Source organism: Macaca nemestrina, chromosome 6 (genome assembly GCF_043159975.1).
Source record: "Macaca nemestrina isolate mMacNem1 chromosome 6, mMacNem.hap1, whole genome shotgun sequence".
Classification (NCBI taxonomy): Eukaryota; Metazoa; Chordata; class Mammalia; order Primates; family Cercopithecidae; genus Macaca; species Macaca nemestrina.
In genome coordinates this window covers 39,323,678-39,351,364 of record NC_092130.1, presented here as the reverse complement: position 1 = coordinate 39,351,364, position 27,687 = coordinate 39,323,678, and the positions used below count along the sequence as shown (strand labels likewise).

The following is a 27,687-nucleotide window of genomic DNA, read 5'->3' as shown; positions in this document are numbered from 1 at the left end:
CCTCTGGAAAGGCTTATTGACTAGGCCGTCTGCAAAGGTTGTGGGGCAAAAGACTGTTTCCCAGCGCTGTCTGAGGTTCCCCTTGGAGACATTCCCTAGAAAAGCGTGACGGAAAGTGCAATGGAGGCGGGAGGAGAGCGATTTCTTAGACAAAGGCAAGTCCTGCTTCTCTTTGTTTTTCTGGGAGGGTCTCTGGCTGGGTCCGAGTCAAGACGCTATTCTGTGGCTGAGGAAAAAGAGAAGGGCTTTTTAATAGCCAACCTAGCAAAGGATCTGGGGCTAAGGGTAGAGGAACTGGCCGCGAGGGGGGCCCAAGTTGTGTCCAAAGGGAACAAACAGCATTTTCAGCTCAGTCATCAGACAGGTGATTTGCTTCTGAATGAGAAATTGGACCGGGAGGAGCTATGCGGCCCCACAGAACCATGCATACTGCATTTTCAGATATTACTGCAAAACCCTTTGCAGTTTGTTACAAACGAGCTCCATATCATAGATGTAAATGACCATTCTCCGGTATTCTTTGAAAATGAAATGCATCTGAAAATCCTAGAAAGCACTCTACCAGGAGCAGTAATTCCTTTGGGAAATGCTGAGGACTTGGATGTGGGAAGAAACAGCCTCCAAAACTACACTATCACTCCGAATTCCCACTTCCACGTACTCACTCGCAGTCGTAGGGACGGAAGGAAGTACCCGGAATTAGTACTGGATAAAGCGCTGGATCGTGAGGAGCAGCCGGAGCTCAGCTTAACGCTCACTGCGCTGGACGGCGGCGCTCCCCCTCGGTCTGGGACAGCCCAGATAAACATCCAGGTCTTAGATATAAACGACAATGCACCAGAATTTGCACAGCCGCTCTATGAGGTTGCAGTTCTAGAGAATACCCCCGTTAACTCTGTCATTGTCACAGTCTCGGCTTCTGATTTAGATACAGGAAGTTTTGGGACAATATCATACGCATTTTTTCATGCTTCTGAAGAAATTCGCAAAACTTTTCAGCTAAATCCAATTACTGGTGATATGCAACTAGTCAAATATTTGAATTTTGAAGCTATTAATAGTTATGAAGTCGACATCGAGGCGAAGGATGGCGGAGGCCTATCCGGAAAGTCTACAGTCATAGTCCAGGTGGTTGATGTCAACGACAACCCACCGGAACTGACCTTGTCTTCAGTAAACAGCCCTATCCCTGAGAACTCGGCAGAGACTGTACTGGCTGTTTTCAGTGTTTCTGATCTAGACTCTGGAGACAACGGAAGAGTGGTGTGTTCCATTGAGAACAATCTCCCCTTCATCCTGAAACCATCCGTAGAGAATTTTTACACCCTCATGTCAGAAGGCGCACTGGACAGAGAGACCAGATCCGAGTACAACATCACCATCACCGTCACTGATTTGGGGACACCCAGGCTGAAAACCAAGTACAACATAACCGTGCTGGTCTCCGACGTCAATGACAACGCCCCCGCCTTCACCCAAACCTCCTACACCCTGTTCGTCCGCGAGAACAACAGCCCCGCCCTGCACATCGGCAGTGTCAGCGCCACAGACAGAGACTCAGGCACCAACGCCCTGGTCACTTACTCGCTGCTGCCACCGCAGGACCCGCACCTGCCCCTCGCCTCCCTGGTCTCTATCAACGCGGACAACGGCCACCTGTTTGCCCTCAGGTCGCTGGACTACGAGGCCCTGCAGGCGTTCGAGTTCCGCGTGGGCGCCACAGACCGCGGCTCCCCGGCGCTAAGCAGCGAGGCGCTGGTGCGCGTGCTGGTGCTGGACGCCAACGACAACTCGCCCTTCGTACTGTACCCGCTGCAGAACGGCTCCGCGCCCTGCACCGAGCTGGTGCCCCGGGCAGCCGAGCCGGGCTACCTGGTGACCAAGGTGGTGGCGGTGGACGGCGACTCGGGCCAGAACGCCTGGCTGTCGTACCAGCTGCTCAAGGCCACGGAGCCCGGGCTGTTCGGTGTGTGGGCGCACAATGGCGAGGTACGCACCGCCAGGCTGCTGAGCGAGCGCGACGCGGCCAAGCACAGGCTGGTGGTGCTGGTCAAGGACAACGGCGAGCCTCCGCGCTCCGCCACTGCCACGTTGCACTTGCTTCTGGTGGACGGCTTCTCCCAGCCCTACCTGCCGCTCCCGGAGGCGGCCCCGGCCCAGGCCCAGGCCGACTCGCTCACCGTCTACCTGGTGGTGGCGTTGGCCTCGGTGTCGTTGCTCTTCCTCTTGTCGGTGCTCCTGTTCGTGGCGGTGCGGCTGTGCAGGAGGAGCAGGGCGGCCTCTGTGGGTCGCTGCTCGGTGCCCGAGGGCCCCTTTCCAGGGCATCTGGTGGACGTGAGCGGCACGGAGACCCTGTCCCAGAGCTACCAGTACGAGGTGTGTCTGACTGGAGGCTCCGGGACAAATGAGTTCAAGTTCCTGAAGCCAATTATCCCTAATTTCGTTGCTCAGGGTGCAGAGAGGGTTAGCGAGGCAAATCCCAGTTTCAGGAAGAGCTTTGAATTCAGTTAAGTGTTAATAAGGATCTACTGAGCTTCTCAGTTAATCTGTGGAAAGTCCTTTTTTACTGCTTTGCCTATTGGAGAATTCTCTTTTGGTATGGTTCAAGGCAAGTAGCAAGAGTAGAGCAAAATTTCAAATCCAGGGATGGCTTAGGTTTCATTAACAGAACTGGAAAATAGTTGTTTGGCTCTGAATGTTTTGTATTTCAATCAAGAATCCTTAGTCGATAGAACATTTTGTTTATATATTGATTCTACTTTTTCCGTAGTTAATCCATGCATACTCTCCTTTCATCCTAGCTTGCCAACGCAGTCTTAATTCGCCTTTTTTTTTCTAATGGGGAGCAAAAAGGAATTCATTATCTTTTAATAGTGATTTCAAATAGCTTATTGAAATAACTCCTTTCAATTTTTATATTATAAAGCAAAGTAGAGAGAGTTCCAAACCACCAATTTTATAATTTCCCTTGTTGAATATATTCACATAATGTATTGTATAATATGCCCAAAGCAGCTTTGTCTATGGTTAACGAAGTTTTGAGAATAGACAAGAATGTGTTTTCTTTAATTTATAGTAATATATCATCTTTTTAGGGATGTAGTACTCAAATGAAAGTAATTTAGTTCATTTTCTGTGTTGACATTTGCAATTAATATTTCAACATTTTATGTGCTTATATTGGCCAAAATATGGACACAAATATAGACTAATAGGGATAATTACCCTTTGAAGTTTGTCTAAAGTGTGTTCATGATGACTGAGGAAAAAAAATTAAACCTATGCCATTTTAAAAACGGACTGTTCTTTTCCATTTGACACAAAAACATTGTTTAGTAAGATATCTGGTGGAATGACAATTATTTGTTTCATAAATTCTGAGATGTAAGTGTTATCAATCTGAGAGTCAATTTTTAATTTCAAGAAAATACATGGGTATATGATATCTAAATGCTTCATGGTAAAAGTGATATCCTATCCAGTCCTACTTTATAATTAATACCTACTTGCTACTTGTATGGTGATATAGGAGAAAGATACTTTCTTTTTTTCCTGTCTTGGTTCCCTCCTTCAGATTTTAACCTGACATGATTTAGGATTATATATGATCTTTCTGGGATAGGAACTGTCCATCCATATCAGCATCCTGCCTCCTACAATGTAATTAAAAGAAGATGTACAAGAATAGAAAGTTCTAAAAAGGAGAAGGCAATATCGTTGTGAAACTCTAAATTAGCTACAACAAAGAATAAAATCTGGAAGCAACAAAAACATTGAATCTTATGGTTATATTGAGTAAAATCAAAAAACTTATTTTAAGCAACAAAATATTTAGCTCCTAATTAGGGAATTGTATTAGGAAAAAATTAATTTTCTTCCTATAAGCATTTCCTCATCCACAGAACATCTATATATCTTCCTAGGAATTAAATACTCATGACTAGAGAAAAGAGAATTTCGCAAAGATTTTAAAAATTCCCCAAAAAGCAAGAGTTTAAGATTGACATACTTTCAAACATATGTTAAAGTGTAGTTATTATCACATTGAAATGGTGTCATTTTATGTAACTGAGCATCAAATGCATAAACCCTTTTTTAAAAAATCTTTTGAGACAGGGTCTTGCTCTGTTGCCCAGGCTGGAATGCAGTGGTACAATCATGGCTCACTGCAGTCTCAGTCTCCTGGGCTCAAGGGATCTGACCACTTTAGCCTCCAGAGTAGCTGGGACAACAGGTGTGTGCCACCACACCCAGCTATTTAACAACAACAAAAAATTTATTTGTAGAAATGGGGTTTCTCCATGTTGCCCAGGTTGGTCTGGAACTCCTGTGCTCAAGGGATCCTCCTGCCTCCACTTCCCAAAGTGCTAGGATTACAGGTATGAACCACCATGCACAGCCAAATGTGTGAATCTTTAATAGTCAGAGGAAAATTAATATAATATTTCCTTTCACTTTAAGTAGAATCTGGCTGTTTTGGTCAGATATTTTTCTTCTTTGCATATGTAGCTGATTTTCCATGAATATCAGGAAGAGGCATAGAATTCTTATCAAGATTTATCTCTCTTTGATTACCTTAGTCCCAGGTGGTATCAGAGCCAGAGAAGTATTCAACTGTGGAAAATATAGAGGGCAGTTCGTTTGGGGACTAATATGGTAAATGATCGGAGACTAAAGTTCAAAAGGCAATATGCTGAGTCATTTAGACACTGAAAATACAAGAACAGATACCATTAGTAATTTAGTTTTTAGATGTACTGGACTTATACATTGCTGAGAAAATGAATAGAATTTAGCAAAGCCAGAAAAGATAATCTAGACTAAATTTGAAGATGGGAAGCAATCACATCTTACTCTTGGTTCAAACCTGCTTCTCTTTCAAGGCAGTTAGAAACGTTTTACCCTTTTATTTGAAGACAACTTCCAACAATGTATTCATCTGGATATTTCATTAAATATAGAGAGAGTACCACATGTATAGTACTAACTAGTGTTGCCACGTTTTGGAATTCCAGAAACTAAAAGCCTGGCACAAGGTCAAAGGGATGACTTTATATATTATTAATAATTTTCTAGTAATTTTTCTTCTGGGCAGGCTAATTCATTATTGTAAAATATTTACAAATCAATCTCACCAGTATTCCAATTGTCAAAAAGTAAGAGAAAGAAAAATTTTACTCTCTTCCCTCATTCTAGAATATGTAAAATGACCTTAGTAGACTCTAAGCAACTTGAAGGTAGCGTCTGTTTCTGGTTTATTCATAGTGGTATTTCCAGCAAATAGCACAATGCCTCATTCATAGTAGATGCTCAGTTTATATTTGTTAAATAAATACATTTTAAATTATTTGGTAAATAAAATAATGTTCTAAGGAATTACAAACTTGTTTATTTGGACCTGATCTACACATTGAATTTTTAAAAACCATCTATATTCAGAAAGGGATGGAGTATAAAGAATAATTCCCTATAGAGCCAATTTTTTATTTAATGTCTCCCTTTGCATCTTGAGACTTGTGGAAGCTTGGAGAACTGTAAAATTATGTATTAATCTCCAAGTTGGTTCTAAATTGAGCTTATTCATATCTTTGATTTCAGGGAAAAAGAAAAAATTAAATGTAAGACATTTTTGTACATCAAATTAACTTTCTGAAATTGGTATTTAAATTCTCTGGCCTCTAATTGATACTTCTATTGAACTTGGATTAGTCTTAATGATATCAAGATTAAATAAAATTTTCAAGATCCCAAAGGCTTAACTTTTTTAAAATAGTCAATCATTCATTTATTTTCAAAACATAATTCTCGATCATGTGCATACTCCCTTCTTCTCTCTACAAATACTTTAGTTCAGAAATAACTTAAATATTTCCTTGACATTCACAATCTAGTTTTTAACACTGAAAATCAAAGGGATACAAATGAATTTTAAATTTTTATGTGGGGTTGTTACAAGACTAAGCTATATTCAAATATCAATCATTAAAACTAGTGAGGCCACTTGCTATACCACCATACTTTTCATAAATCTTCTTTGATAAATAAATTCTACTTCCTTACAAAAGAAGACTCTGTTTTAAAAAAAATAACAGCTTTTCTCTATATCCCCCTACTTTATTCTGGAAACATCTTTTGCTTCTTAAAGTAATTGTTAGATTTTTTTAAGCCAGAAATCTGTTAGTCCTAATTATGAATTATTTTAATGTCAAATATGCATATGGTTAATCAATAGTTTGCTTGGTCATAGATTCAAAATTTTAAGCTTATTTTCCTTCTATTCTTTAGGTATTCAACACATTGATGAAAAGTACAATGTCAGTCTACTTCTCATTCTTTTATCCGTAAACTTCTTTACTCTCTTTTAGATTTTTTCATTTATTCTTGCTGTTCTGATATATATGGTAGGCCCCAACCTGAGATTTACATAACGTACTGCATTTTTTTTCTTTGAGAAATTACAATTTTGTTTTGAAAACTTTCATTTGGCAAGTTTTCACAACTATTTGCTCTTGTTTCACAATTGCTATTTCCTTCTTTGTTGTTTGAGTCTTTTAAGTTCTTTCCATATTGTTTCAAGTTTCTATTTCTTATAGTAGATAAAACAACTCTTTTATTTGTTGAGTCTGTTTTTTGTGGTGTTAATCTTCATTTGCTTGCTGATATTTTATCGAGAACTTATCTCTTATTGGAAGCTTCTTTCACAGTAGCGCTTGTTTTGACAATCTTGGGGAAGGGAGGAAGAAGAGGGGTCTCAAGGTGGTTTCGCCCTGGCCACTGCAAACCCAAGCCTTCATTTAAAAGCTTAGCTCAACTTTGCCACACCCAGGTGAAAGTTCTAGACCAAGCACTAAAAATATGTTTGAGATGGGACCCATGCTCTTTTGGGTGGTATTGTTCTGCATTCACTCAACGAGGCAAAAATCTCAGGGAATGTCATTGCTTCTTGGTTGTCATGGTTTCTGCTAAGGCTATAGACATGGAAGCTAATGGAGAAATTTAAAATGTTTCAATCTTCAGAGTAAACAAGTTGATTTTTAGGAAAACTGAACTGTAGCTGAAGCAATTGACACATGGGGACTATATGGAAAACATCATGGTCTTGATTCAAGTTACAGCATTCATGGTAATGCTCAGAAAAATAATAACATAATCCAAGATTCCACTGAAATAGTAGTTGCTATTTTTTTCTTTTTTTTTAGAAAATAGCTTGGGACTCTGGTGATAATGCAAAATGGGCTTGCTCTTTCCAAGACAATCTCCTCATGAAACCATTTGTCAAAAATTAGTGTTCTGAGTCTGGGAACAGTGGCTCATGCCTTTAATCCCAGCACTTAGGGAGGCCTAGACAGGAGGATTGCTTGAACTCAGGAGTTCAACAACAGCCTCAGAAAGATAGTGAGACTCTATCGCTACAAAAAATTTTAAAAATTGGCTGGGTGTGGTGGCATGCACTTGAGTTCCTAGGTACTGAAGAGGCTGAGGTGGGAGGATCCTTGAGCCCAGGAAGTTGAGGCTGCAGCAAGCCATGATCATGCTCTAGCCTGGGTGATACAGCCAGACTCTATCTCAAAAAATAAAATTATTTTTGTAACAGAGAAGTCAGGGCTCTGTACCATCTCTTACTAGGGTGGAATCTAACATGCAGAAATACAGCACAGCATAATCATACTGTTCTTCAACACTGTCAACAATTCCCTGACCCAAACTTCATACACCTTGTTAGTTTTAAAAAAAGAAAAAGTCCTACTCAGAATGCTGATAGTATCACTGCCAAAAACAGAGACTATCTAGGGACTAATACCTAAGTCACTTTCCCACAGCTGCCCAAGGACATATTCCTCAGTCCTCTTGGTATCCATCAGCATGGACAATGGAACCTGTGTGCTTTGATGTCCCTGGTTTTTGAGATTCTTGAAGAGTTTGAGTTCTAAATGTGTCTGGGGCTTTCTGGAGTTGAGCATCAAGATGTGGAGATCCTGGATGACACACAACTGTAATAGCTAGATAACAAAGAAAATTTATTACAAAACAATTCTATATTGTGTACTGAGCTGTCCAGGTAGAAAAAAGTGGTAACCCAGATGATGACTTGGGCTAGAACTCATGACTATTTTATTGGCGATTCAAGGCCTCAGAGCCCTGGATGTTAGCATGTAGGCCCACAACCTCGAAGTACAGAGTAGTGAAGCACATGTAGGCTCCTAAAAGACAACCACAACCAGGCACAAGCTGGTGCTGTTATTAAGGACAACTGGAAGCCACCTTTATTTGCCATGATCATCCTACACCTGGTCTAGGACTTACCCTAGCCTTCTCTTCCATTTCTTTAACCACCCATAAAAGGATTTCCATTTTCTTGATCACTGATTTGACTCAGGCTTCTTTCTCTTTCGATTCTCTCTGTTCCTGTGCTACTCAGATGTGGAGGGTCAACTGGGAAACTTCAGTGTACTGCTGCTCAAAACAAGGCCTCTTCCTGAGCATTTTGGGAGTATCAACACCACTGGAATTTAGTTCTAGAGCTTTCAATGTGAGAAGTTTCTGGAATATCAGAAACAAATATCAAATTTCAGAAGCCAATTTTCTCTAATTAATGTGAGCTATCTATGAGGAAAGACTTTTAAAAGAAATTTAACTTCTAGAACAATGTGGAATTTATTTTTAAAAAAGAAATTGTATTCTCTAAATTGTATCTTTCTGAGGTTTTTTGTTTAAATTTCTTTATTTCTGAGGAAATGAATTTCTTCATCCCAAATATTTCAATTCTATTTAATTTAAAGTAGGTAACTGGCAGTGTTGAAGTTTCATTGTCTATGTTTGTTATTATGAAAAAGGGTATTGCATATTTTACTGCAATTTTAAAAAAGAATATATTTCTGAACATCAGTGAAAATGGTAGAGAATGAACCTCCGAAAAATCTCTTCTTCAGGAAAGCAATGAGGAAACTGAGAGAAATTGTCAAAATCAACTGTTTCAGAACTCTGAAATTTAAACAAAGGTGTGCAGCAACTTAGGGAGAATTTATTGAGGAAAAACGGCCTGACTCTTGGTTAAAAACGGTGGTTTTTGTGGCGTTTTAACTGGCCTATTTCCATCTGCATCTCTCTAGCCTCTTAGAAGCCTTTAAAATTAACAATTTACAATCATAGTGAAAATCAGCAGCTTGGCAGCCACCAGAGGAAACAGAATAGTACCAGAAAGAATTGCTATTATTTGATCTGTTTGTTGGCTCCCTGGAGGACTCCACTTGCAAGGCTGTCTTTAACTGCCTTCAATCAGAGCTTGTCTAGTGCAAAAAGTCTGGGTGACAGAGCAAGACCCTGTGTCGGAAAAAAAAAAAAAAAAAAACAGGAAGAAAAGAAAGGAAGGAAGGAAAGGAGAGAGAGAGAGAAGAAAGAAAGAAAGAAAAAGAAAGAAAGAAAGAAGAAAGAAAGAAAGAAAGAAAGAAAGAAAGAAAGAAAGAAAGAAAGAAAGAAAGAAAGAGAGAAAGAAATGAAAGAAAGAAAATAGATCAATGAAAATTATCCAGTCTTAGGAACAAAAAGATTTTTAAAAATGAAAATGAACAGAGACCTATGGGACACCATGAAGGCTACTAAATACAAATACTTGAAGTCCCAGAAGGAGAGGAAAGAGACAAAATGACAGAATAACTGAAGTAATGGCTGAAAATTTCTCAAATTTGATGAAAAACATTAATCTTCACATTCAAGGGGCCCAGCAAACTCCAACCAGGATAAAGTCAAAGGGATTCATGCCTTGACACATCATGATCAAACTGTCAAAAGTTAAGACAAAAAGAGAACCTCAAAAACAGCAAGAGAGAAGCAACTCATCACATACCTTATCCTCAAAAATCTTACCCTCAATATGACTAACACTGATTTCTTACAGAAATAATAGAGGCCAAAGGGGAGTGGGATGACACATTCAAAGTGCTAAAAGGGACTATCAACCAATAATTCTATATCCACCAAAAGTATCTTTCAAAAATGAAAGAGAAATTAAGACATTACCAAAAAACAGTAAGTGACTGATTACATTGTTAGCAAACCTACTCTACAAAGAAATATTAAAGGTAGTCATTTGGGCTGAAATAAAAGGACACCAATGAGTAACTTTAATCTACATGAAAAAATAAAAGCATCATAAAGGGAAAGTAACTTATAGGTATATATATATCTAGGGAACTGTAAATGTGTTTTTATTTGTAACTTGTTATTGGAAAGAACACTGCATAAAGCAGTAATTATAAATCTATGTTCATAGGTATATAAATTGTAAAGATGTAATTGTATGACAATGTGACACAAAGGAGGGGAGAGAGAACATAGTTATATAGAAACACAGTTCTGTATACTGTCGAAATTAAATTGGTATTAATCTGAACTTGATTGGTAAAAGATATTCACTTCAATAATCAGGGAAACCACCAAGAAAATAACTAAAAAAGGTAAAAAAAAAAAAAAAAGACAAGTCAATTAAAATGGAAGCCAAGAAAATATGTGTTTAACACAAAAGAGAACAATGAGGAAATAAAATAATAAGATGTAGAAACCAAAGCAAATTGCCAATATAAATCTACCTTATCAGCAACTATGTTAAATGTGAATGAATTGCACACTCCAATTAAAAAGCAGAAATTGGCAGAATGGATTTTTAAAAATGATCCAACTATAGGTTGTCTACCAAGGGACACTTTAGATTCAAAGACACACATACATTGAAAGTAAAAAGATGGAAAAAGATATATTATGTAGGCTGTAACCAAAAGAGCTGGAATGCCTACATTAATATCAAGCAAAATATACTCTAAAACAAACAAAAAAGTTACTAAAAATAAAAAGTTAAGGAGGGAAATTTTACAATAGTAAAAGAGTTAATCCATCAGGAAAACATAATAATCATAAACATACATGCATCTAATAATAGAAACCCAAAATAAGTGGAGCAAAAAGAGACACAAATGAAGAGTTAGACAATTTGACAATAATAGCTGAAGACTTTAATTCCCCAATTTTCAATAAAAGATAAAACAATGAAACAGAGTATCAACATGAGAAAAGAATACTTGAATGACATTATAAACCAACAGTACTTAACAGAATGCTCCATCTAGCAACAGCAGAATACACATTATTTTCAAGTGCATATGAAACATTCTCCAGGATAGACTGTATATTAGGCCATAAAACAAGTCTTAATAAATTTGAAAGAGTTAAGATCATATAAAGTGTGTTTTTCAGCTATAATGAAATGAAATTAGAAAGCAGTGGCAGAAGATTATTTGGGAAATTCACAAACATGTGGAAATTAAACATTAAAAAAATGAATCAAAGAAGAAATCACAAGGGACATTATATAATACTCTGAAATGAATAAAAATGACAATGCAACATAACAAAATTTATTGGATACAATAAAAGTTGTGCTTAGAGGGAAAATTATAGCTGAAATACCTATATATTTTTTAAAAGATCTGAAATCAGTAGCCCAGACTTCCACCTTAAGAAGCTAGGAAAAGGAGAGCATACTAAAACCAATACAAGCTGAAGAAAGAAAATTATTAGATTAGAGTGGAAATAAATAAAACAAAATAGAAAAACAATGGAGAAAATAAACTAAAAGTTGGTGCTTTGAAAAGATCAATAAAATTGGCAAAGCTTTAGCAAGACTGATGATGAAAAAAGAGGACTCAAATTACTAAAATTAAGAAAAAGGAGGGAAAAGTATGACCTATTTCACAGGTCTTAAAGGAAATTATAAGGGAATACTATACACAATTTTAAGCCAACAAATGAGAAAACCTAGATGAAACGGGAAAAAAAAAACCCTAGATTAAATGGAAAACACAAACTACCAAAATTGACTAAGGAGAAATAGAAAATGTGAATAGACCTGAAATTGCCAAAACTGACTAAGGAGAAATAGAAAATGTGAATAGACCTGAAATTGCCAAAACTGACTAAGGAGAAATACTAGGTTGGTGCAAGAGTAGTTGTGGTTTTGCCATTACTTTCAATGGCAAAAAACGCAATTACTTTTACACCAACCTAACAAAAAACCCGAATAGACCTGTAATAAGAGATTGAACCAGTAATCAAAAACTTTCCACAAAGAAAAGCTCAGGACCAGATGGCTTCACTGGTCAATTCTACGAAATGTTTAAAGAAGAATTAACAACAGTACTTGATATACTCATTCAAAAAATAGAGGAGCAGGGACCACTTGTCAACTCCATTCTACAGAGGCCAGTATTAACAAGATGACAAAACCAGACAGTGATAACACAACAAAAAAAATACATACCAGTTTCCCTTATGAATATAGATGCAAACATTCTCAACAAAATGTTAGCAAACTGACTCTAGTATCACATAAAAATGATTACACACCATGGCCAAGTGAGATTTAGCTCAGGAATGCAAGGTTGGTTCAGCATGTTAAAATCAAGCAATGAGCCAGTTGCAGTTGTTCGTATCTGTAATCCCAGCATTTTGGAAGGCCAAGGTGGAAGGAATGCTTGAGGCTAGGAGTTCAAGATCAGTATGATCAACATAACAAGACCCCATCCCTACAATTTTTAAAAAAAAAATTAGCTGAATGTGGTGGCTTGCACCTGTAATTCCAGCTACTCAGCAGTCCAAGGCATGAAGATTGCTTGAGCCCAGGAACTTGAGGCTGCAGTGAGCTATGATTGTGTCACTGCACTCCAGCCTGTGTGACCTTGTCTCAAAAAAGAAAAAAAGATTTAAAAAGAGATTTAAAGATACGTAGTCCTAAAATTAAAAATGTTAAATTTGTACTATTTTGAATAGTCTATTTTAAAAATGAAAGAGTATTTTTAAAACTTCACCATGACTTGAGGATGGTTTTGTTCTTACTTTGAAAGGGAGGAATAGAGGAAAATTAAACATTAATTTTTGAGAGAGATAAAGGGTGAAATAATTATTAGATTTTGACTATTATTTCCTTAAATCATATTTCCAATAGCCCTATTTCAAAATGTTAAGCTATCAATAATAAATGGTTCATATCAATGGTTTGTGGAATTTATTGGAAATTCTTATAAAAGGAATGATCTCCTGGAATGTTCTATTAAATAGGTACATTAGATACATCAGCTGACCGTTTGAATGAAATAGCTGTAAAGCAAACAATAGTGCTCAGTGGTGAAAGCAAAGTAAATTTTACATTAGCCAACCTTCCAAACTTAAACCTGTAAGATATTTTTAAAGTCACACTCACTGAAATGTAAATGTAGGACGGAGATACTTGAATAATTAGAGTTTGACTTGAGAAATTTGTGATGGAATCTAAGATAATTTCTAATAATTTTTTCTAGAATAAAAATAGTATTGGTGTTAATATATCAAAATACTCAAATATGTGATATATAACTTAGAATACATCTTTAAAATCAGAAAATGTGGGCTGGGCGCGGTGGCTCATGCCTATGATACCAGCACTTTGGGAGGCCGAGGTCGGTGGATCACGAGGTCAGGAAATTGAGACCATCCTGGTTAACATGGTGAAACCCCGTCTCTACTAAAAATACAAAAAAAAAAAAAAAAAAAAAAATTTGCTGGGCGTGGTGGCGGGCGCCTGTAGTCCCAGCTACTCAGGAGGCTGAGGCAGGAGAATGGTGTGAACCGGGGAGGCAGAGCTTACAGTAAGCCGAGATCGCGCCACTGCACTCCAGCCTGGGCGACAGAGCGAGACTCCATCTCAAAAAAAAAAAAAAAAAAATATATATATATATATATACACACACACACACATACACACACACACACACACACACACACACACACACATATATTAGAAACTGTGGGCTTTTCAACTTTGTTCCTTTTTTCCCAAGATTGTATTCTGGGTCCCTTGCATTTTCATGTGAATGTTAGGGTCAGTTTACCAATTTCTGCAAAAAAGCCAACTGAAATTTTGATAGGGATTGCAATAAATCTGTAGAGCAATTTGAAAGGTACCAATATTTTAACAATCTTAAGTCTTGCAATCTATGAACACTTTTCATTTACTTAGATCTTCTTTAATTTCTTTCAATGATGTTTTGCAGTGTTCAGTGTTCAGTTCTCCCACTTCTTTTGTTAAGTTTATTCCTTAGCATTTTATTCCTTTTGATGATATCTATTATAAATTGAATTGTTTTCTTGATCTCATTTTTGGTTTGTTCAATGCTACTGTATAGAAATACAATTGATTTCCACATAGTGATCTTGTATCCTGCAACCTTGCGGAACTCAATTATTTATTTTAGTAGTTTTTGGTTTTATTTTTTTGAGACAGAGTCTCACTCTGTCACCCAGGTTGGAGTGCAGTGGCACAATCATGGCTCACTGAAGCCTCAATCTCCCAGGCTCAAGCAATCCTTCCACCTCAGCCTCCCAAGTAGCTGGGACTACCAGTGCATGCCACCACTGGTATAATTTTTTTTTTTTTTTTTTTTTTTTTGGAGAGACAAGATCTTGCTGTGTTGCTCAGGCTGGTCTCAAACTCCTGGGCTCAAGTGATCCTCCTGCTTGGCCTCCCAAAGTGCTGGCATTTACAGGCATGAGCTGCCATGCACGGCCTAAAATTTATTTAAAATGATTTTTATCTTTTTTCAGTGATAAGGTTCTTGCCTATATTTTACCAGAAAGCAACTAGTTTCCTGCGTATCCCTCTATTTTATCTTTCTTTGTATATTTAAAATGAAAAAAATTAAATATCATGCTTCAGATCTGGCAACCAATTATGTAAATAGTCATATGAATCCTTCAGAATGGATAATACAGCTTTTCTGACTGGGATGAAATAGTTTTCAGGTGTTCATTCTTTATATCATTAGCTTATCTTATATAATTAGCTTATCCTTCATTCAGGTATAATAGATCTTTCTTTTCTCATAAATATGGCAGTTTAGGGAAATAAACTATGGCATAATATGCTAGGCCATTCTTCTAGGCCACCCTTTAACTTTAAACTATTTATCAGAACCTAAACAACTTTTCAAAAGATCTATACTTTTTTTCCCCAATATTTAAGGCTATAAGTAATTCATTATGTCACTCTTAATTTTTTCACCTGATTAATGATTGCAACAAAAATGTTGAGTATTAGTTTTCCTTCCAGTGTGTAAGTTGTATAAACATCTCTCTCTACTGGTAACTAACTGTCTCTAAAGGGAGACAAATAATTTTTAAGTTTCTAATAATAATTGAAAACTTGAATATAAATATATTTCATACCATGTACCCCAGGCAAGGCTGAAGTTGGGATCTAAATTATCTAAAAAGTTGTTCACCTCTCCAGCTCTACTTAGGCATATAAAAGAATGGTTTCTGGAGTCACATGGTAACAGTTTAAATCCTGGCTCTTCCATTTCACATTGCTGTATGACTTTGGACAGATTATTTAAACTCTGTATGCCATAATTCTTAATCTTTAAAAATGTGGCTCATAAGACTGCCCACCTCATAGGGTTGTTGGGGTGATAAAATGAGTCAATATGTGTAAAATGCTTAGAATAATATCTGGTGTATAGTGGTCACATATGTTAATGTTATTGAGATTTCATTTACTTTTGGATTGCAAAAGGAACTGAAAAGACCCAATTCTTACTCTATGTCAACAGGTAGGAATAAGTAAACAAAATATGGTTTGAATTTTGTCCTGAATGCATTAAATTGAATCTAACTAAAATCTGGTTACTATATTAGAAACAATTTTCTCTTTGGTTTGCCCAGGAGATTTGTTTTCCAGTTATGTCTAAAATAATATTCTTTGTTTTTATTCTTTTCAGTGTGTATTTTTATTGTTTTTCATTTAATAGTCATGCATAGTGTATCTTTTCTGATTTACTTTATTTACTTATTTATTTATTTATTTATTTAGAGACGGAGTCTCGCTCTGCCGCCCGGGCTGGAGTGCAGTGGCCGGATCTCAGCTCACTGCAAGCTCCGCCTCCCGGGTTTACGCCTTTCTCCTGCCTCAGCCTCCCGAGTAGCTGGGGCTACAGGCGCCCGCCACCTCGCCCGGCTATTTTTTTGTATTTTTTAGTAGAGACGGGGTTTCACTGTGTTAGCCAGGATGGTCTCGATCTCGTGACCTCGTGATCCGCCCGTCTCGGCCTCCCAAAGTGCTGGGATTACAGGCTTGAGCCACCGCGCCCGGCCTTCTGATTTACTTTAAATGTGAAAGAAAATTCTAAGATGTTAATATTATTACCGCCATTGATATATCCCTTATAGTAATTAATGGAAATATAATCAAAGTAAATTGAGTTATATAATGCTTAGCATGTATTATATTCTCAAAATTCTGTATTCAATTTCAGACACGTTCATGGCTGAATATATGATCTGACAATAATCTACTTATATAGATAAAAACATCATTTGAGTGGATTAATTTATTAATTCAACCGGTATTTACTAAATAAAATCCATATATCCTTCAAAAATAACTTTTACTAATACTTTCTATCACTATCAGAATCTGAAATCTCAGATTTCATGCTTTAAAAATAATTCATTTAACATGAATTATAAATTATCATTATATGAGTTGGATAATTAAATAAAATAACAAGATACTTAAGGGGAGAAAATCTTATATGTGGCAAGATAAGTGGTGCTCCATTCAATATATTAATTGCAGCCAATAAATTGGTTAACTGTGTCTCAGTGGTACCATTCTTTCTTATTGTTGGAGAGTAATCACAGTAGCTGCATGCTGTGGTGGGATCCATTTTTATACACGTCTCTTTACTTCACCATGTCTGAGTAGAGACAGCCTAAGTCACCCTTTGGTCACAGAATAAAATATTTTATATCAGTGCTTCTTGTTTCCCCCAAAATTAGCTGGTCAAGGAATAAGATATCTGGGATACAAAAGGTGAGTGTGGTAACAGGCAAACTCATTATAAAATATAGATTACATCTATCTCACTAAATAAGTTCAGCTTAAAACCTTTATCTTCACAAAATTCTGTGACTGTGACTCACTTTTGTCTTGACATTATCCATATAATAGTCATGTAGAATAATCAAGTCCTGTCACCCTCTGAGCTTCAGTTTCAGTTTCTTTATCTTTTATTTCCTTTTTAGTTATAAGAATCTGTGATTCTAATACTATTTGCCTTACTCCTAGGTTCAGTGTAGGTTCACACCGTAAATTACTTGATACAAAATAAGATACCTGTTTATTCACCTGTATTACTATTTGCACGTTAAAGTAGGAAAATAGAACCTATCATTTCAAAGTAGTCCCCCTTTAGACCATGTATAGAGAACATCTTAAACTTTTGCATCATCACAAAGTTCTCACATTCTTAAAAAGAATATATGTAACTATTATGAATTGAATTGGAAGTGTATAAAAATTTGTCTCCTGTGGTTGGATTATGTAAAGAAATGGAGTTCTTTGAAGTTTCACTGATAAGGGTGTGGGGAGACTGAGATATCTTCTTGATTTGTGCTCATGATTATTCTGGTTCATGCACTGTAATGAAATAACCTTTTAAATTATGCAGTTTAATGTAATAACAAAGTTTGTAAAAATTCTGTACAGTTAAAAATGGCTTTCATTTGAAAACTTCCCAAATACGCTGTCTTGAAGTTGTTAATTTCCCAGTCAAGACGCAGGGTGGCGCTGCAGGCTAAGTTGTGAATAAAGAGTCCTAAAACGCTCGCGTATTCTTTTGTGTCGCTTAGACGCAATAAAAAACACACGGAAGAAGCGTTGCAAGCAGTGCAGGTTTATCAACGGCTTGGGGCAGCGATATACTAAACAAATTTAATATTAAAAGCAACTGTGTGATAATTCCTCCAAGCAAGATTTTAGAATTGAATGTCTAAAGTCTTGTTGTGGTTGCTGAAGGGATTGGATATAAGGACCTGGACTCCAACATGAAGAAGCTAGGGAGAATTCATCCAAACAGGCAAGTGTTGGCCTTTATTTTGATGGTGATCTTGTCTCAGGTTCACCTTGAGCCTATTCGTTATTCTGTGTTGGAGGAAACAGAGAGCGGCTCCTTTGTAGCTCATCTGACCAAGGATCTGGGCCTGGGAATTGCGGAACTGGCCGCCCGGTCAGCCGGGGTGGTGTCTGACGATGACAAGCAGCGTTTGCAGCTGGATCGTCAGACTGGAGATTTGTTTCTGAGGGAGAAACTAGACCGGGAAGAGCTCTGTGGTCCTATTGAACCGTGTATACTGCATTTCCAAGTGTTCCTGGAAATGCCCGTGCAATTTTTTCAAGGAGAATTATTGATCCAGGACATAAATGATCACTCTCCAGTATTCCCTGAAAGGGAAGTGCTCTTGAAAATACCAGAAAATAGTCAGCCGGGGACTCTATTTCCGTTGCTAATAGCTGAGGATTTGGATGTGGGCAGCAATGGTCTCCAAAAATACACAATCAGCCCCAATTCTCATTTTCACATTCTCACTCGAAATCATAGTGAGGGCAAGAAATACCCAGATTTGGTGCAGGACAAACCGCTGGATCGAGAGGAGCAATCTGAGTTCAGCTTAACCCTCGTGGCGCTGGATGGTGGGTCTCCACCTAGGTCTGGCACTGTCATGGTTCGAATCCTGATCATGGACATCAATGACAATGCTCCTGAGTTTGTGCACACTCCATATGGGGTGCAGGTCCTGGAAAACAGCCCCCTAGACTCTCCAATTGTTAGGGTCTTAGCTAGAGATGTAGATGCTGGAAACTTCGGGAGTGTTTCTTATGGCTTATTCCAAGCATCAGATGAAATTAAACAAACTTTCTCAATAAATGAAGTCACGGGAGAAATACTACTGAAAAAAAAATTGGATTTCGAAAAAATTAAATCTTACCATGTAGAAATTGAGGCCACAGATGGAGGAGGCCTTTCTGGGAAAGGCACTGTAGTCATAGAAGTGGTGGATGTGAATGACAATCCCCCAGAACTTATCATATCTTCACTCACCAGCTCCATCCCAGAAAATGCTCCTGAGACAGTAGTCTCTATCTTCCGAATTCGAGATAGAGATTCCGGAGAAAATGGAAAGACGATTTGCTCTATTCCAGATAATCTACCGTTTGTTCTAAAACCAACTTTGAAAAACTTTTACACCCTGGTAACAGAGAGACCACTGGACAGAGAGACCAGAGCTGAGTACAACATCACCATCACCGTCACTGATTTGGGGACACCCAGGCTGAAAACCCAGCAGAGCATAACCGTGCAGGTCTCCGACGTCAATGACAACGCCCCCACCTTCACCCAAACCTCCTACACCCTGTTCGTCCGCGAGAACAACAGCCCCGCCCTGCACATCGGCAGCGTCAGCGCCACAGACAGAGACTCAGGTACCAACGCCCAAGTCACATACTTGCTGCTGCCGCCCCAGGACCCGCACCTGCCCCTCGCCTCCCTGGTCTCTATCAACGCGGACAACGGCCACCTGTTTGCCCTCAGGTCGCTGGACTACGAGGCCCTGCAGGCGTTCGAGTTCCGCGTGGGCGCTGCAGACCGCGGCTCCCCGGCGCTGAGCAGCGAGGCGCTGGTGCGCGTGCTGGTGCTGGACGCCAACGACAACTCGCCCTTCGTGTTGCACCCGCTGCAGAACGGCTCCGCGCCCTGCACCGAGCTGGTGCCCCGGGCGGCCGAGCCGGGCTACCTGGTGACCAAGGTGGTGGCGGTGGATGGCGACTCGGGCCAGAACGCCTGGCTGTCGTACCAGCTGCTCAAGGCCACGGAGCCCGGGCTGTTCGGCGTGTGGGCGCACAATGGCGAGGTACGCACCGCAAGGCTCCTGAGCGAGCGCGACGCGGCCAAGCACAGGCTGGTGGTGCTGGTCAAGGACAATGGCGAGCCTCCGCGCTCGGCCACCGCCACGCTGCACGTGCTCCTGGTGGATGGCTTCTCCCAGCCCTACCTGCCGCTCCCGGAGGCGGCCCTGGCCCAGGCCCAGAACGACTCGCTCACCATCTACCTGGTGGTGGCGTTGGCCTCGGTGTCGTCGCTCTTCCTCTTGTCGGTGCTCCTGTTTGTGGCGGTGCGGCTGTGCAGGAGGAGCAGGGCGGCCTCTGTGGGTCGCTGCTCGGTGCCCGAGGGTCCCTTTCCAGGGCATCAGGTGGGCGTGAGCGGCACGGAGACCCTGTCCCAGAGCTACCAGTACGAGGTGTGTCTGACAGGAGACTCTGGGACTGGTGAGTTCAAGTTCCTGAAGCCAATATTTCCTAATCTCTTGGTCCAGGACACCGGGAGGGAAGTTAAGGAAAACCCCAACTTCAGGAATAGCTTTGTATTCAGTTAAGTGTTATATTTAGTTTAGTGAACCGTTTATTAGTTTTGTGAAACTTCCCATTGCAATGCCTTTATTTTAAAAAATTGTCTAGTTATCTAAATACTCATACCACAATTTCAAACCTACGCATGTCCCTGACAGAGCTAAATTTGTCCCTTTTTTATTGCTATTAATTGCACTTAACATTTTTAGTTATACTGGATATTGAGCATGGGTTTTCTCTATATTTGATCTATTGGTGATTAATCTTTCTGTGACCATATAATTAATCTTTCTGTGACCATAATCTTTCTGTGACCAATTAGGATAAAAATAAATTATATTTTAATGAAATCCTTAAATTAACATCTTTTTAATGGAACATTTAAGTGAATATATGAACTCTTGAATTTCTCAATATTCGTTGTGCCTGTCTTTACCATGTAACTTAATGTTTGCAAGGCCAGAGTGTTTGAAATTTTTGTATTTAACTTTATAATTGCCTTGTCCTTCCTGGTTGACTATACTAGGCTAAGCCCTCCTAATAGCCATGAGTATAAAATTTAGTATACTCGTTTTTCACAAATTGTGTATAAACATGCATTTCATTACATTAGTAACACACTAAAATTGTGGTCCTTTTCTTCTCGTGACCACCATACGTCCAGTGATTATTTTGTTTATTTGGTTGCTACTTACCTAGCACATTGTAATGATCCATAAATGCTAATATTAAATTTTGTCAAAATAACTTATTTACAAATAATTATTAAAGAGAAAAATCTCATGTAATTTGCCATAACCTTTCAATAAATAAAACTGTTAAATCACGGCCTGGTATCATCTTAAAAAAAAAAATAACTCAGAATCTGAAATAAGCCCCAAATTTCTCCCCAAAATCAAGACTTTTGAGAGCATCATAGGTCTTCTGTGCTCCCTTTTACTCCCTATAAATAGAAATCCAAGTATACTTTAATATGTGTATATTTTTTGGTTTTCCTACAGCTTCTCCCCATCTTTCAAAAGAATCAGGAAATTTCTTCTGCACCTTGGCTATTCTGTTTAAATCCGGTAATCAGTTGATCTCAGGTTTTTCACTGTACATTACTTTGCAGATATGGACAGTCTTTACAAAAATAATTTTTAAACGCTTAATTATTTTTGTTTGTTCTTTAATGTAAACTTCAGTTATTTTGAATTAATTTAACTTCTCCATTATGCCAAAGTTGCGTTGCATGAAATAAGTATTATTTTGTCCTTGTATAGACTGGAACAGTAATAAATTTATCTGAATTTAAATTGTTTTATGCTGTGATCAGTAAGTCCAGTAAACCAGGTAAAGTTGTATGGATATAACTATAGGACACCTTTATTTTACTTTTGGCAGAATATGAGCAATTGAAGAACTTGCTTTATAATCTAGCATTTATTTTTAAATCTCAAGTATCATCCTACTGGAGTTAAATTACTTGCACTTTTCTGTGAATTACTCTTTTTTTCTAAACATGTAATGAAATAAAAAGGAAAATTGACCAAGTTATTCTTGAAACATATTTTTTTAGCATTTATTCAATTTAAAAATCAAAGTGAAGAAGAGATAAAAGTGAGAATACAATATAACATACAAATATATAAGACATAAATATGGTAGCCAACTTTAATGTCTCCTTCCATTTATTATTAGCTATTTAAATGAAATAGCTTTGAGGCCAGGCGTGGTGGCTAATGCCTATAATCCCAGCAGTTTGGGAGGCAGGGGGATCGCCTGAGGCCAGGAGTTCAAGACCAGCCTGGGCAAAATGGCGAAACCCCGTCTCTAAAAAAACCACAAAAATTAGCTGGGTGTGGTGGTGCACACCTGTAATCCCAGCTAGAGGAGTGGTTGAAGCAGGAGAATTCCTTGAACCCAGGAGGTGGAGGTTGTGGTGAGCTGCACCTCCAGCCACAGAGATCATACCACTGCACTCCAGCCTGGGCGACAGAGTGAGACTCTGTCTCAAAAAAAAAAAAAGGAATGACATAGCTTTTATTTATGACAAGTAAGAAATCTGGTTGAAGTTTTCACCAACTATATATTGACATGATGAAAGTCCAAAATCTTTTTTTGTTGTTGTTTATGCAGGGTAAGTCCAATTTATATAATCACCCAAATGAGACTGTTCAAATAAACACCCCAAACCCACATCATCCTTGGATGTATTCATAAAGCATGAATTATTTCTTACCACCTAGGGGCTACTACCAGACTTTGGTGTAGTATAGATCAACATTTAACAATTCAATTATTAGAATTTAGTTGTAAACATGATCCAAATAACTTTCACAACATGCATACCTTATGAAAATAGGCCAGTTCTCTTGTCACAGAATAAAATTAGAGAATGGAGGCCAAGAATCTTGATAATAACACCCATTCCAACAGGTAATTTCTCAAATTAATCTAGTATATATGCATCTTTTACAGTTCCTCTGCTATTGTTATTTTTAGGCACAGCATATAGTGAATTTAACACACGCTGTTTTGGAGACAGAAATTCTGAAGGCAATGTAGCCCATCTCAATTTAGAATCCCCTCTCCTTGGCTGGGTATGGTGGCTCATGCCTGTAATCCCAGCAGTTTGGGAGACCAAGTGGGGAGGATTGCTTGAGGCCAGGAGTTTGAGACCAGCGATCTCTGCTCACTGCAAGCTCCACCTCCCGGATTCACGCCACTCCCCTGCCTCAGCGTCCCAAGTAGCTGGGACTACAGGCACTGCCACCATGCCCGGCTAATTTTTTGTATTTTTTTTTTTTAGCTAGAGATGGGGTTTCACCGTGTCGGCCAGGATGGTCTCGATCTCCTGACCTCGTGATCCGCCCGCCTCGGCCTCCCAAAGTGCTAGGATTACAGGCGTGAGCCACCGCGCCCGGCCGAGAACCCTGTTTCAACAACCACAACAAAAAGTTAGCTGGTCATGGACACATCTGTAGTCCCAGCTACTTGGGAGGCTGAGGCAGGAAGATCACCTGAGCCTAAGAGTTTGAGGCTGTAGTGAGCTACGATCATGCCACTGCACTCCAGCCTGGGAGACCCAGCAAGACCCTGTCTCAAAACAAAACAAAACAAAACAAAAACAAAATCATCCCCTCTTCTTTTACTATCAAAAGTTACAAAATATATTTTAAATAGTCTAAGGTTAAAACTTATGCATATATTTGGTGAAATTCTGCTTCCAGAGTAGATGGATTATCTAGCAGCAGAAAGCAACTCTAAAAATTCGTTAAAATGTAAAATTATCTGTTTGAAGTAACTGAAAACAGATAATATAATAAGATCTGAATGGGCCAAGATTCCTGAGAAGGAAAATTCTTGGAGGTGAAAACTGATTCCTGATAGGAGTTTTACCCTGAGGAAATATGCTAAGTCTGAGAACAAACAAAAAGCTTTTGTCAGAGACAGAGTAACTTGGGGTCCACTGGAAGATTCAAGTTCATGGCCAAATTTTCCCCTCAGGACACTTGTCAAACTCAGGGAAGCCGAGGGAAAAAAACTAAAAACCTAATTGGAAAATTTCTGAAAAGCAAAGTGAACTTTTAATAGTCTTGTTACAGAAACATTAGAGTTTAGGACCTGCCATGGGAAGGGGCTGTGGAGAATATACCAAGTTCTCAGCTGAAAATTCTGGAGAGCCGGAACCATGACAAAACCCAGTGCCTGTTTCAGTTGAGATGATTTGTTTAGACAGAACTCTATCAAGTTAACAGAGGAAAAGGTGAACTCTTGTTGGAGGAAGATAGTATCTTTATTTTTTTTTTTTTTAATTTTTTTGAGACGGAGTCTCGCTCTGTCGCCCAGGCTGGAGTGCAGTGGCTGGATCTCAGCTCACTGCAAGCTCCGCCTCCCGGGTTCACGCCATTCTCCTGCCTCAGCCTCCGGAGTAGCTGGGACTACAGGCGCCCGCCACCTCGCCCGGCTAGTTTTTTGTATTTTTTTAGTAGAGACGGGGTTTCACCGTGTTAGCCAGGATGGTCTCGATCTCCTGACCTCGTGATCCGCCCGTCTTGGTCTCCCAAAGTGCTGGGATTACAGGTTTGAGCCACCGCGCCCGGCTGGAAGATAGTATCTTAACCTTGGATAGCTTTTTATGTAAATATTCAGCATTCAATAAAAAATTCCTAGATACACACACCAAAAACTGGATAACATGAATAAAACCAAAAGAACAAAAAACAGACAATAAAAATTACCCATAGATGATTCAGTTATTAAAATTAACTGAATGATGTTAAAATAAGTAAGACTAATATGTTAAAAATAAAGAACAATAGAGAAAATAAAGAGATAATTTCACTGGAGAATTGAACTTTAAAAGTGGAAGTTAGTTCTAGAACTGAAAAATTATATTATCTGAAAGTAAAACTATTTAAATGGTTTAATGTCATAGTCATAAAAGAATACAGGATTAGTGGATGCAAGTCAATTCAATATTAACATCCAAATGTAAGCACAAAGAATAAAATAATAAAAAATACAGAAAAGAACATTAGTGATACATGGAATGTAATTTTTAAAAATGCTAACATACTAAAAGAGACAACAAGAATGAGGAATAAGCAATATTTGAAGAGATAATGATAAAGAATTTTCCAAAGTTGGTGAAAATCCTTAATCTTTCAAGATATTCAAGAAATAAATAATAACAGGCTAAATAAAAACAAAGCCCACTTAGGCATATCATAGGAGAGCTTCTCAAGACCAAAGTCAAAGAGATAATTTTAAAACCAATCATATAAGAAACAATACATTCCTGTTAAAGGAGCATCAGTAAAATGGAGAGTTGACTTTTCAACATAAATCAGGAAATCAAAAGACAAAGGAATGACATCTTTAAAGTCCTGAAAGAAAATTACTACCAGGCTAGAATTCTATTGCCAGCAAACATATCCTTCAAAAATGAATGCAGTTTTCAGACAAAAATTAAGAATTAACGACAGTCATACCTGCATGAAAAGAAATACTTTTTTTTGGTTTTTTTTTTGTTTGTTTGTTTTTGAGACAGAGTCTCACTCTGTTGCCCAGACTGGAGTGCAGTGGCACAATCTCGGCTCACTGCAATCTCCACCTCCTGGGTTCAAGCTATTCTCCCCATCTCAGCCTCCTGAGTAGCTGGGATTACAGACATGTGCCGCCACACCTGGTCAATTTTTCTATTTTTAGTAGAGACAGGGTTTCACCATGTTAGCCCGGCTGGTCTTAAACTCCTGACCTCAAGGGATCTGCCCACCTTGGCCTCTGAAGGTGTTGGGATTACAGGTGTGAGCTACTGCATCTGGCCAAGAAATACTTTTAATGAAATGCATTAGACAGAAGGAAAACAATCCAAAAGAAATCACAGAATTGCAGGAATAAATGAAGAGCAATAAGAAAGGTCAACGTAAATGAATGTTGATTGAATATTGATTATACAAGGCAATAATATTAATACTAATTTCTTAAAGGATTTAAATTATATATAAAATTTAAATTTATAGCAATAATGTAAAAGGCAAAGGTATAAATAGAGTTAAAAAGTGTTAAGGCTGTAAGCATTATCATGCAAGTAGTAAAATTAATAATGTGTATTAGATTCTTGTATATTGAAGTTGCATGCTGTAATTTCTTGGCTAACCCTCAAAGTAATAAAACAGTAATTGAAGAAAGAAAAATTAAAAATATTTGAATAATCCAAAAGAAAAATTAAACTTTAGTGACAAATAGAAAAATAATTAGATGGAAGTATGAATGGAAAGAGATCAGATATTATATTAATTTTATTTGGATTAAATAATCCAATTAAACAACAAAAATTGTCAGACTAAAGAAAAACTCAACTCTGTGCTATCAAATAAGTGTGTGTGTGTGAAAACAGAAAGAATGAAGATTTAAAGAATTGGATAAGGTATATAGTTATATAAACACTAACCAAAATAAATCTAGGTAGGTATACTTATGTAAGAGAAAAGAGACTTTAAGGAAAGATACATTACTAGAGATAAAGAGAAGTTTTAGAGGTAAATATACCAGAAATATGTTAGTTTTAAGCCTGAATACATCCCAATTAGATAACTACAAAATATATAAAGTTGACAGAATACAAAGTAGACAAACCCAGTTACACTGGGAGATTTAATACAACTCTCTCAATTCCTATTAGAATAAGAAGAAAAAACACACACATACAAAAAATATTGAAGATCCGAACCACACGAACATCATATTCAAATAAATTGACATACATAGCACACTGGAGCATACACATTCTTCTTACATGCTTGTGGGATATATAAAAATTGTTCATGTTCTTTGTCATGAATGAAGCCTCAAATATTTAAAAAAGAATTGAGGCCGGGCACAGTGGCTCACACCTGTAATCCCAGCAGTTCAGGAGGCAGAGACGGGCGGATCACGACGTCAGGAATTTGAAACCAGCCTGGTCAACATGGTGAAACCCCGTCTCTACTAAAAATACAAAAAATTAGCCCGGCGTGATGGTGGGCGCCTGTAGTCCCAGCTACTCGGGAGGCTGAGGCAGGAGAATGGCGTGAACCCGGGAGGCAGAGCTTGCAGTGAGCGGAGATCGCGCCACTGCCCTCCAGCCTGGGCGACAGAGCGAGACTCCGTCTCAAAAACAAAACAAAACAAAACAAACAAAAAAACTACCAACCTACAGACATTTAAAATATAAAAAGGAAATATTATGAACAATTTTATGCCAACAAACTTGACAATTTATGTAAAACAGAAACCATCCTTTAAAAACAGGACAAAATTAAGATCTGATTAGTCATATCTATTATATTAATGAAAGTTGTTCATTAAAAACCTTCCCACTCTAATTCACAGAAGTGAATTCTCCCAAATACTTATGTCAAGATTATCACTAATTTGTACAAACTCCTTCAGAGAGTAGAAAAATAGACAACATTTTCCAAATCATTTGGGTGCCAGCATAAATCTGAACAGGTTATAACATTCAAACCTGAATAGGATATTATAAGAAACAAAAATTACCAACTGTTCTTTTTTATAAATATATATAGAAAATTCATTTTTAAAAATATTAGCAAATAAAAATTTAAAATGTATAAAAGAGAAATAATAATTGGAAAATGGAGTTTATTTTAGGAATACAGAGACAGTTTAATATTTGAAAATTGATCATTGTAATTTACCATATTAAAAGATTTAAAAAAAACATGATTATTTCAACAGATACAGGAAAAAATCATGTAACAAAATTCAACACACAGTAGTGGTAAAATTATTAGCAAACTAAAATCAAAGGGAACTTTCAGAGTGACTTTAAAAACCTACAGGAAACATCATTAATGACAAATTTTCAAAAACTTTCCCCTGGAGATCAAGAATGAAACAAGGATACCTGTCTTTTCTTCTCCAAT

The 27,687-nt window shown here is 38.0% G+C and overlaps 2 protein-coding genes across 3 annotated transcripts; both read left to right on the top strand.

Moving 5' to 3' along the window:
* The first annotated feature begins 89 nt into the window (after positions 1 to 89).
* Positions 90 to 17,942, top strand: LOC105467005 (protocadherin beta 3). 2 transcript variants are annotated; one of them, XM_071098287.1, is made up of 2 exons: positions 109 to 2,376; positions 15,896 to 17,942. In XM_071098287.1, the coding sequence occupies exons 1-2, from the start codon at positions 121 to 123 to the stop codon at positions 16,058 to 16,060; spliced, it is 2,421 nt and encodes an 806-aa protein (XP_070954388.1). In that variant the 5' UTR covers positions 109 to 120; the 3' UTR covers positions 16,061 to 17,942. The 2 variants fall into 2 exon arrangements, with proteins under 2 accessions (XP_011714583.2, XP_070954388.1); XM_011716281.2 differs by lacking the exon at positions 15,896 to 17,942 and having other exon boundaries at positions 90 to 3,456.
* Positions 17,359 to 27,310, top strand: LOC105467246 (protocadherin beta 4). The gene has a single exon (XM_024788258.2). The coding sequence runs from the start codon at positions 17,911 to 17,913 to the stop codon at positions 20,296 to 20,298; it is 2,388 nt and encodes a 795-aa protein (XP_024644026.2). The 5' UTR covers positions 17,359 to 17,910; the 3' UTR covers positions 20,299 to 27,310.
* The last annotated feature ends 377 nt before the right edge of the window (positions 27,311 to 27,687 follow it).

Coding starts and splice junctions, on each gene's coding strand:
- LOC105467005 (XM_071098287.1), top strand. CDS start 121: ATGGAGGCGGGAGGAGAGCGATTTCTTAGACAAAGGCAAGTCCTGCTT. Junction 2,377..15,895: donor CCCAGAGCTACCAGTACGAG/GTGTGTCTGACT, acceptor TTATTTATTTAG/AGACGGAGTCTCGCTCTGCC.
- LOC105467246 (XM_024788258.2), top strand. CDS start 17,911: ATGAAGAAGCTAGGGAGAATTCATCCAAACAGGCAAGTGTTGGCCTTT.